General features: G+C 39.5%; 1 protein-coding gene across 1 annotated transcript; it reads left to right on the top strand.

Annotated features, from left to right (window-relative positions):
* Positions 1 to 3,274: 3,274 nt before the first annotated feature.
* Positions 3,275 to 12,017, top strand: ppp1r7 (protein phosphatase 1, regulatory (inhibitor) subunit 7). Its single transcript, XM_053486991.1, has 10 exons — positions 3,275 to 3,329; positions 4,999 to 5,094; positions 5,373 to 5,428; positions 6,011 to 6,076; positions 6,179 to 6,309; positions 6,540 to 6,702; positions 7,228 to 7,344; positions 7,429 to 7,533; positions 7,908 to 7,994; positions 9,335 to 12,017. Exons 1-10 carry the CDS (start codon positions 3,290 to 3,292, stop codon positions 9,509 to 9,511), a joined length of 1,038 nt encoding a protein of 345 aa, XP_053342966.1. The 5' UTR covers positions 3,275 to 3,289; the 3' UTR covers positions 9,512 to 12,017.
* Positions 12,018 to 12,062: the final 45 nt, after the last annotated feature.

Below are 12,062 nucleotides of genomic sequence, written 5' to 3'. Positions count from 1 at the left end.
GGTATGCCCACTTGTGTCAAAAGATGAGGAATCATAAATGAACAGAAGGCGTGATGACGTTGTGGTGTTCTCATCGTGTTCACACTTCGTTGCTAAACGGTGTTACACTAAGTAGTTTTATACATTTATATATATTTTATAATGTTTTTGAACTCTCGAGTGACCTGCCAGTGTGACTTTATGTTCCGGATGTGTCTCTCGTGTGTCCCGGTCCACCACCCGCCGAGATGTGCTGCTTTCTTTAACTGAGTGACGAGACTAACGTTACTCAAAGCTCACAAAAGCTCCTCCTCCTTTTCTCCCCTCACCTTAAAGTCGCCTTAAAAAACGAAAGAGAGAATGAAACATTGAAGTTTTTATCTTTCTTTTAACAAAGTTCAAGAATAAAGTGCCTTTTTAGTAAGTTTTTAATGTTTAAACTGAGAGGGTTAACATACGGAAAATCAGCTATATTATAAGAAAGCGAGGTCTAAGTCTGTTTCAATGCCAACAGGAACTATGATAATAATAATATATAATAATAATAATAAATATACAATATAATAATGCTCCAGCATGATTTCTGATCGTCAGAGTTTACGTTATTGATGTTTAGAGGTGATTTTGTGCTGCTGATGTAAATCTATTCTCATCCTTATTGTATATGTATCCAAACTTTTTTTTTTTCTTTTGCAGTTATTTTTTTTTTACCTCTTATTTCCTGAATTTATTATTTTATTACTTTTACAACAATGGTAACTTAAATCAGCACTACAGCTCTAACTCGCTGATCTTTGATTATTATACCTCCAGGTCAGTGACAATAAATCTTGACACATGAAGAAGGTTATACGTCTAAACGTTTAATACAGATAAAGGTAATGCGGTTAGATCTTATAAACTTTAATAATCACAGGTTTTACACAGTTATCATGAAATAAAAATCATTGTGGTGCAGATCTTTTGCAGATTCTTTTCTTGCAGAAAAGAGTGGGCGAGGCTTCAGGAAAATAAACATCCTGATAGAAAAATTTAAATAAATCAGATAAAACTAAATAAAAACACTATGAAGGTGTCATTCAGTTACTTATTCATTTACCTAGGCCTGAATCATCTTTTCTTTTTTCTTTTTTTCCTCATGTGGTTTCTAATTTATTATTTTTTTAAATGGTGAGATTTAAATTGGATTTAGATGAAGGATTTCACTTTGTGAACTCGAGTCTTTCATTTTTTTATTTTTATTTTTTTTTACATAAATGGACTTGTGAAGGGTTTGAGAGACGTTTCATTATAAACCATTGTGTTAGAGGATTATGTGAATTTTACACCCGAGCTAAACGAACAAAACCCACGTGTAGGGTTACAGTCAGAGGTGTGAGAGTCACAATGGTGTCACTATGTGTGTGTGTGTGTGATGATTCTAATGTGAAAAAATCTGTTCATTAATCATCTCTCTCAACATCTGACTGAATGTACGCTCTTGGAACATGTAGAACCATTAAGTGTTGTGTGTTCAGCTGGAACTCGGGGTTACACTACACTCTTCTCACTGAGGCTGGCTGATGTGAACACCAGAGGTGGGCGCAAGGTACACACACACATCCTTTTACCGGAGTAAGAGCAGAGACACACTAGGTACTGTATTTCTTAAGTAAAAGTAGAAGTCCTCCACTTCAAGATGTACTCGTGCGAAAGTCCAAAAGTACTTTTAAATTTACTTAAGTATCAAAAGTACTCAAACTTGTCAATTAGACTGCTCTCTCTGCTTCCTGAACTCTGTTTTAAAGAAGTAAATTTACCAAAGTTACCTTCCCCCTCTGGTGATCACATCGACATATCAAAGCCATCACGGCCGTACACGGGATGATAAACACTGTGTAAAGGAGCCGCCCAGGAGTCAGCTCAGTGCTGTGACAAACTTACAAAAAATAATTTGTTATAAAAGCGTAATAAATTTAATTCAACACTGAAATGGGATTGGGGGGGAGGAGGTTCTGTACACCTTTTAATGTCTATAAATATTCTTATTACAGATTTTTTACTTTTTTTGGGTAATGTTTGAAATCAGTAATTAAAAAGAAAAGCACATTGTCGAAGTTTCGCAGGGCGTCTCTGTTACACACATCGTATCTCCTGATCTCCCAAACACCAATGGTTCAGAATCGAACCTTATTTCTGATATTTGAAGGTTTAATTATCTTTTAAAAGTCGATTTTAAAGAGGATCAAGATTTTAAAGCTCCCAGGAAGCTGAGTTTTAAATTCCTGACAGGTTCTAGATGTTTAGAAGAAAATAATGAACAGACATTTGGAACACACACACACACATATACACACACCCACGCACACAGACACACACCCTTGTTGGTTCTGTATGGTTTCTGTGGATAATTAGGGGTTCCCTGCTAGGAAGTTTAAAGTGTGTGTGTGTGCATGATGGTTACTGTTCATGATTTTCTTTTTTTATACCTAGAACATGAAGTTCTGGTTCTCTGTACACTTTTTAACAGGTTATTTGAATGAGACTTTAAAGTTACTACTTAACTTTAAAAATAAATAATGAATGAAAATGCTTTGATGTTGTGTTCTGAGTATGACCCTGTAATTTCCAGCTGAGCACCTCAGGCTTCTGCATCTTTAACACTGTAGACTTTAGTTCTGTACAGAACCGGGTGAAGGATGAAAGCTGGTCTGTGACTGAATGACCCTGTACACGGTGACGGTGAACTAAAGACCACTTTACGCTGGAAATGTTCTGTCTATGACCTTTATGTAACCTTCACACGACCCTGATGTGATTATTGTCCTTATCAACCCATTAAAGTCATCTTCATTAAACCATGCTGCTTTATTCTCTCTGTCTGACTTCCTGGTGTCGCTTTCTCACACTGTCACCGTGAACACTTACACTATACTGTAATCCAAGTCATTGTGTCCTGAGCTAATATTACTCATTAAAATGGATTGGGGTAAATATGGAGGTAGAGTTAATAAGATTAGATTATTAATTTTTTTATTAAAAAAAATTATAATAAGCAATGATATTCTGGGAAATTATTTTTTTAAATATATTTCTACATTATTTAAAGACATATTTATGCATTGACCACAAGAAATATTTTTTTTTAAATGCCTCCCATAAATATGATTCAGTATTCAAATTGATTGTAGTCTTATTTATAAAATTATTTCCATATTTTCCTTCTATATACTGTAACACACTCTTCTACATGACGCGTTTCTACAGCAGCGACCTGATTGGTCCTTGAAGCTGTCACTCATTAGGCCGTGGGTGGGTCGCGAGGGGGAACATGGCTACCCTGTCTGTTAGCGAGCCTCAGGAGATGGAAGGTGAGTGAAAACCCGCTCCTAGCCGCTAGCTCCGCTCTCCCGCTCTTAATCCATTCATGATATATTTACACGTCACTTTTATCCGCACATTCGGGCGAATTATTTATCTTGTAATTCTTTGAACTCGGCGAACAAATAATTTTGACCATTCATTCGGCTAACTAGCATGTTAGCATCGTGTGATTGTTTACGTTCGATAGACTGGCAACATTAGCATAGCTTAGCATAGCCTGGTTTCGTAGCTGAAACGCCGTTATTTTTTTATCCGCTGGTTTTCTGATAAATCCCGCCTTCGTGCATCCTAATTGGTTAGAGGAATCGGAGTCGCGGGCCGTAATACTCTAAGCCTTAACGCTGATTGGATGTTGAAGCTGGTGGACTGTAGGCGAGGACGAAGTACTGACCAATCCCAGCGCATGAGGCGGGACGTGTAGGAAAACGGATAGGAAAAAGAAACAACCCTGACACGAATATTATAGCTGTAATCAGTCCTCAGTTTTATTTAAGTTATTGTTTAAATAGCCAAAATCATAAAATAATGTATTGATGTTTATTTAAAAATAAATAAGTGAATAAACATTACACAATAGGGCGCGTCAAATCCAGTCGTGGATGTCAAACTAGCCAGTTAGCATGCTAACCTCCAAAACACAGGACTGGATGGAGCAGGAACAGGCTGAGCTTTATGACGCAATTTAGGTTTTTATGGAGCTGAGGATCTGATCCTTTAATGTTTAAGTAAAAAAAGGAGAGAAAGGTTCTGAGCTATTTTAATTCACCTGACCAGGTGAACTAGAACACAAGGTTCCCTGCTCTAACACACACACACACACACACACACACACCGTGGTGACGAGCTGATGTCTTTAACCACAGTTTAAACTGAATCAGTACAAAATACAGAGTGAATGTTTACTGTGTCACTTTTTTGTCACTTTTTCTGTAGATTTAGGCAAAAATGTTTAATAAAGGTAACATGATTTCTTGAAACAGTGATTAGATTATTAGGAATTTATAATAAACACAGTAAGTAATTCGGAGTGCATTCTTGGAGACCTGAGCAGACTCCAAACACACACACACACACCCTTACTCACTCCTCTGGCTCACTCCTGCTCCTGATCTCAGTGTTTCCTAACCATTAGTCAGATTCGAAAAAAAACTTTTTTACACATTCTTAGATTATGTGCAAGAGTAGCCTTTACACACACACACACACACACACCCATCCCTATGCTAATGCAGTGTTTTAGAGTAATATCAGATCAGAAACAAAAACAGAAAGATTATTATTGTTATTATTAGCGTTCATGTTTCTGCTCCATTATATAAAGATGTGGTTAAATTCTCCTCTCGTCTTCTCAAGCTAGCGAAATTTATATCTATAGTCAGTTCCAGCAATTGCATAAAAAGGCTGAGATGTTTAGAGGCGTGTCCAGCATTTCCATGGCAACATAAGGTTAGTTTAGTGCACGATATGGCAGCAGGAAAACAGTTTATAGTATTTTAATCAGCAGAAAGAATCACTGAAATGGCTGCTCTGTACGTAATGTCCGAACACACCAAATCCCCATTAGCACCTTCACACCTCTGTATGAAAAGCCTGGCACTGGCAACCCTGTACTGCAGGATAGCCTGTTGTTTAAACGTCTGGTTTCCTGTGGTTCAGTCGACAGGAGGGCCGAGTCGGAGGAGTCCGGCGATGACGAGACTAAGAGGAGGAGCGTCAATGGAGACGTCGAAGACCTACAGAGAGCTTCCATAGGTGACGCCAGGAGTCGAGTTTATGCCCTCTCTCTGCCACAACACACACACACACACACACACACACACACACACAGATTTAATCTTTTCTGAAGTGTGATGAACCTGTATTTCTCCTCCATGTCAAGAATTCGGTTCATATGCCTTATATTCATATGCCAAATACCAGAACCTCCATATTTAACCCTTATTAAAAATAAACAGTTTGTGTTTGTGATCTCTCATTTTTTTCAGCATTAACACACTTTCTGTTTGTTTTTCTTTGTTCTGCTCCTCCAGCTCCAGAAGAGCTTCCTGTCGATATGGACACCATCACCCTCGACCCGAACGAGGAGGTGAGCAAATATAAACCCTGACATCAGCCTGAATCTATAAACTGGAGATTAGCAGTCATTCCAGATGTTTTTTCGGCTGGTTGCCATGGTTACACAGTTGTAACCATGTGTAGCTCATGGAGCGCGAACATTGACAGTGACTAAATGAAAAAAAAAAAGTACAATGTAAATAAGTTTGGTCACACACACACACACACACACACACACACAGAGGAAAGTCCTTTAAAGATGGTGTTACATTTACTTTTGGTTCTGAGTGTTTTTGTCTCTTAAGTTGTTAAGTACCTGATTTATATTTTTTTCTTGTATATTTTCACATTAAGAGTACTGTGAGTTTATTTAATAAAAATGCTTCCATAGAAATAGAAACCCTGTAGTTAGTCAAAGAGAAGCAGTTACAGATCACAGACTGTGTTCAGTAGTAGAGCTGCTTGAGAACCGAAAGAGTCAGTTCTCACTGGTGAACCAAAACAAACGATCTGAGTTACTGGAAAGATTCGTAAACCCCATGGTTGGTCTAAATGGGCGTGGCTGGAGGGACGCGTGCTAAGACGTAGCCGTGACATCTGTTTCTCCTCTCAGGACGTGGATCTGGTCCACTGTCGGATCGGGAAGATCGAGGGACTCGAGGTCCTGCAAAAAGCCAAGGTAAAGTCCAGATCCCAAACACTGTACATGTGAGGCTTGTAGAGGGTTTATACACATGTGGAAGTCGTAATCAGCGGTGTGTGTGTGTGTGTGTGTCGTCAGACGCTTTCTCTTAGACAAAACCTGATTAAAAAGCTCGAGAACCTGGACAGCCTGGTGTCGCTGAGGGAGCTGGACCTGTACGACAACCAGATCCGCAAACTGGAGAACCTGCAGGCTTTAACCGAGCTCGAGTGAGACACACACAGCAACACACACACGAAAATTGAATTCACATACATACACACCTGTGTTTTAAATTATATCTGATTAATGTAATATATTGTATATATAAGAAGTGTGTGTTCAGTAAAAGACACATTTAAAAAATTGAATCAGTTTTAACGGCGATATGACGTGTGTCGTGTTCTTCCCAAAGCGCTGATGTGCTGATGTATTTGGGTTCTGTGTTAATCTGCGACAGGCAGCTGGACGTATCCTTTAACCTCTTGAGGAAGATCGAAGGTCTGGAGCGTCTGACCAAGATAAAGAAGCTCTTCCTGCTGCACAACAAGATCACGAACATCGCTAACCTCGAACACCTCACTAGCCTTCACATGCTGGAGCTCGGCTCCAACCGCATCAGGGTGAGTTCCCGCGCAGAGTCCCTTTAAGTTCAACGACAGAAAAAAACCACCATGTGAGCCAATCAGGAGCCGCACCCGACTTTAACTGTTTTCCCAGGCACAGCTGAATGTCATTAATGTGTGCTTAAAAAAAAGATCTTGATAAATAAATAGCTCTGGATCAGTTTAAGCAGAATGATGTCATCAGACCCGTGCCTCCTTCTCCTCTCACGTGTGAGGTGGTGATGTCATCAGTGTGCGCCTCTTCCTATTAGTAGCAATAAAAATTAATCAGTTTTTTTGGAGAAAAGTTTTTCACAAATGAATAAGCTGTATCTTCAGTGTTGTATAATTATATAAATATAAATAAGAGGCACACACACACAAATGACATCATCCTATAGTAATTTGGATGAAAAATTGCTAAAAAGCCTTTCACCAGTTTGACGGGCGTGCTCTAAACCAGTAGCTCTTCTCTCTCTCTCTCTCTCTCTCTCTCTCTCTCTCTATCTCTCTCTCTTTACGTTCTCTGTTCCTCTACTGTAGGTCATCGAGAACCTGGACGCACTCACCACACTGGACAGTCTGTTCCTTGGCACGAATAAGATCACGCAGCTGCAAAACCTGGACGGGCTCCACAACCTGACGGTCCTGAGCATCCAGGTAAGTCCTGACGCCCAGCTCCATGCTCAGGCTGACTCGGCCCCCCCCGCTACCTTTACATTCTTCTCCTCCTCCTCCCCCCAGAGTAATCGCATCACCAAACTAGAGGGACTGCAGAACCTGGTGAACCTAAAGGAGCTCTACCTGAGTCACAACGGCATCGAGGTCATTGAAGGTCTCGAGAACAACGTAGGTCCAAAACTCTCTCTCAATCCAAACAGTGCCACATGATCAGTGTCGCTATTTACTCCTGTACTGAGTATATGAAAGTCACCACTTAAAAACTAACCAGAGTGCATTGTGTAGTGTAATGTAATTTGTACAACATCTGGTCAAATAAAAAGTCGTCATATCATAAGGGTCGAATTATATCATCACTAAGGAGAATGAGGGTTGAGTAAAGAATGAGAATAAATAAAGTCCAAGACATTAATCAGCCCTGAAAGGATAGAGCCGAACCATTAACTGAATGTGTGTGATGGGAGATCTCTTAAACAACTGGTGAGTCCGATGTTTTTATTCGTTGACACTATTCACTTTCATATCTTAAATGTTTTCCCCAGAAAAGACTGACAACTCTGGACATCGCAGCGAACAGGATAAAGAAGATCGAAAACATCAGTCACCTCACAGAACTGCAGGAATTTTGGGTGAGTGTTGTGTTCAGGTGTTAAAGATGTGAGCAGATCACTCAGGGTCATGGATTCAATTTAATGACATTTTATTTGTATAGCGCTTTTAACAATTGACATTTGGGGCAAAGCAGCTTTACACAATCAAAAGAATTAAGTTTGTCTGAAATGTGAACGTGTATGAATTAAAATAATACGATTCTTATCGTCCCTGATGAACAAGCCGAGGGCGACAGTGGCAAAGAAAAAAACTCCCTGAGATGGTAATAGGAAGAAACCTTGAGAGGAACCAGACTCAACAGGGAACCCATCCTCATCTGGGTGATAACGGATAGCAGGGATTGATCTGCAGTCATACTGTGTGTTACCCCTTTTCCACTGCTCTGTTCCCGTGCCGGTTCCCAATTTTGGAACCAGTGCCGTGCTTTTCCACAGAAAAAATTTGGTGCCGGTGCCCTAAAATAAGCACCGAACCGGCCCCTAAACTCTGCTGGTCTAGTTGCGAGGACCCATGACATCACGAGCGGTGGGCGGAGTTATAGGAAGCGTTAAAAAATGGCGGAGACCCAAAGTCCGTTAATGTGGAGCGCGGACGAAACAAAAGCGTTTTTTCTGCATTTTGGACATTTGCCGAGATTCAGCAGAAATTGGAAAGTGCTTTAAGAAATAAAAAAAAAGTGGCTTCTAATAGGCTTCACACGAACAACCGACCAAATAGTGTATAAACTAAAAAAACTGAAGAAAGACTTTCAGTGGTTATAACACGTCGAATAAACTGCTTTTGGATACTGAAATACATTTTCATACTAGTTTGGAGAATAACCAGTAAACTGACTTCGGCCATGGTCGTTTCTGTTTAGTGGGCGTGGCCTGTGACGTATTATCATGCAGCTCCCGCTGAGCTCCTGTCTAGTGTAAATGCGGGCCGCCACCTGGCACCAGTGTAGTTGAAATGAGGTATGTGTGATGGATGAAGTGTTGAGATAAGTGAAGACTGAATCCCTGTGTTCAGGCTGTAGGTTCTGCTCCTCGTAGTGTCCAGGCTCAACGGCTTCTTAGTCTGACTGATAGTCTTCGGTTGACCAAATTAGGTTACAAGATTAGAGTCTAGGCTCGGGTTCCCAGGATGGGGTTTACAGAGGAGGGTTCCTGGTTCCACATCTATAGTCTCACAGCAAAAGTTCCTTAGACTGAGGTTCCCTGTGTGAAGCTGCTCAGGGTTTGGATCCCATGCTATGGCTCCTTTCAGACTGGAGCCGATATACAGTAATATTAAACTAATGAGTGTTGAAATGGACTATACTAATTGTTCTGTGTGTGTGTGTGTGTGTGTGTGTGTGTGTGTGTGTGTTTCTCAGATGAATGATAATCAGATAGAGAACTGGAGCGACCTGGACGAGCTAAAGAATGCTAAAGGATTAGAGACGGTGTATTTGGAACGCAACCCGCTGCAGAAAGACCCTCAGTACAGACGCAAGATCATGTTGGCGCTGCCCAGCGTGCGGCAGATCGACGCCACATTTATCCGCTTCTGACCTCCACACACACACACACACACACACACACTTACTCACTCCTCTGGCTCCTTCCTGCTCTAGATCAGTGTTTCCTAACCATTAGTCAGATTTACTCTCTCTCTCACCCCCACCCCCAACTTGCACACATGCACCCGGCTTTTCCATGCTCATACGCAAACACCCTTTACTAACACACACACACACACACACATGAGCTGTTCACTCACTGTCCATTTCTAAAGCTTCTTCCATTTTGGGTCAAATTAGACACAGATGATGTGCAAGAGTAACCTTTATATACACACACACACACACACACACACACACACACACACACACCTATCCCTATGCTAATGTTTAATTTAAAAAGTAGGAAGACAGGATGTTGATGGTGATCAGTGTTGAGACGCTTAAAAACATGCAATGTTTTAGAGTAATATCAGATCAGAAACAAAAACAGCAAAATTATTATTGTTATTATTAGCGTTCATGTTTCTGCTCCATTATATCAAGATTGTGGTTAAATTCTCCTTTGTCTCCTCAAGCTCGCGAAATTCATGTAACAGGACTTGGACTTGGGCGTTTGATGATTAATCATTAATCCATGTAATTTAGTATAAAAAAAAATGAAGTCATATTATCTCAAAATTAATCAGGTCACTCAAACTGAACCTGTACATCCACCATGTCTAAGCCACTGGAGCTCCGCCCACCAGGACATGTGATTGACTGATCGTTTAGTCGTAAGAAAGAAACCAGTTTAATTGATTATTACTTTTAAACAGTTTAACAGGACCGGACACGCCCACAAGAGATCAAACAGCTTCACAGGGCACATCTGTTCTTACTTCTAAACAGGAACTTGTATCAGGAACCTTCTGCAGTTTCTCCAAGGGTTTCTGAACCTTATTAAAAGCAGACTCCAGCTACTCTTTCATGCACCTCAGTCTACAAAAAATAATAATAATAATAGAATAACTTTCTGGGCTTTTGATGAACACTATAATTATTTTCAGTAGCGTTTCCATTTGATCACATGCTCTCTGATAAGATTTCATGATTTAAGCGTATAAAGTGTATGAAGCCGTGTGCATGTGATACACCAAACGAGAGTGTTTGTGTTTAATTGTTCGTTTGATCCCGCGTTACACACACTAGCTGCACAAGTCGCGTAGTATCGCTTAAAAATAAAATAAAAATACAGCCTTCGCACCGGAATGAATTTGGCAAAGTTCCTTCATCACTGCTGTTTATTTTTGAAGTCTTAAAAGTTAGATTCCTTGGGCATTCGGTTCGGTTTTGCGTCTTCCGGCTCCGAGTGATTTTCTAATGACGGTATTTTAAAGCTACAATCAGTAACATAAAATCTGCAGGTAGTTTGTGATGTCATACAGATTTTTCCCTCGTAACACACTTACTGATTGTTAAAACCAAAATTCCTTTATTATCTTTAGTTTTAGCATTAGCTGTTTAGTCCACCAATGTCTCACTAAACCACCATATTCTGATTGTTGCTATGGTTACATCACTTATGCTGTTCTCGTCACCTCTTGTTTAAACATTTTCATGTCACGTGTAGTAGTCATGATTAGTTTAATGGTTTTCTTGCTAGAGACAAACTTCGTTGCTGCTGTATGTCCTCGTGGTCATGGTTACATTCCAGTATAATTGCTAGCATGCTAATAGCTAATGAATAAGGTTGATTTAGCTAGTAGCGCTTTAGAACAAACAAAGTAAAGACGGAGTGGGGACAGAAATGTTAAGGAACAATCCAGAAGGTCAACATTTACCTCAGATCTATTAATAAACTAGTGACAAATGCTTAGTTTAAATACAGTTACAACCTGATTGCTGTTAGTATTAACCTCTAACTCATGGAACTGATTAGCATTGCTGACACTCTTACAACAAATTTAAACAAGAACAGCAAAAAAAATCTAATTTAATTAAGGAAATGTAATCTTTAATTTAAAATAAAAATAGATTTTTTTACGATACAGATAAAATTCCCACAACATTGTTTGTTTATTGATTATTTTTACCGTAATCTTTAAGCTAGCTATTTTTTGTTATACATACAGTACTAAATACAACCAGAACATTTACTCACTGCTTCCTATTTAATAAAAGTGTCAAATAAGTATTTAAAACAATCGCATACTGATTGTAGCTTTAAAATGATATCGTCCGATCTAGTGCAGTGGTCTTGCAGTGGAGTCTTTCACAGACATGGTGAAATTTATTTCAGTAAATAGGTGTGCAGGAATAAAAGTAACACAGCTAGCGGAGGAGTGTGAGCTGAAGATTGGACGATCGGAAAAGAAGACGCATCAGAGTTCCTGCGTTAAGCTGCGGAAATTCTGTCATTTAGAACATATCGGTTTTAATCACTAACTGTTTCTGTGTGCTGTTTCGACCTTTTATTTTATTATTTTTTATGATTTTTTGTTTGTTTCACAACTGCTTGGTTGACTGTTTTAAGATGAATGTAATATAAATGACAATAAACTTAATTTGAAAAATGTTTGGACAGATTCCCGCCGTCTTTACTGTACATGCTATAAAATAA

This window comes from Clarias gariepinus, chromosome 25 (assembly GCF_024256425.1).
Source record: "Clarias gariepinus isolate MV-2021 ecotype Netherlands chromosome 25, CGAR_prim_01v2, whole genome shotgun sequence".
NCBI classification, from domain to species: domain Eukaryota; kingdom Metazoa; phylum Chordata; class Actinopteri; order Siluriformes; family Clariidae; genus Clarias; species Clarias gariepinus.
The sequence above is the reverse complement of the archived record's forward strand: the minus strand, read 5'-3'. Positions and strand labels throughout refer to the sequence as shown.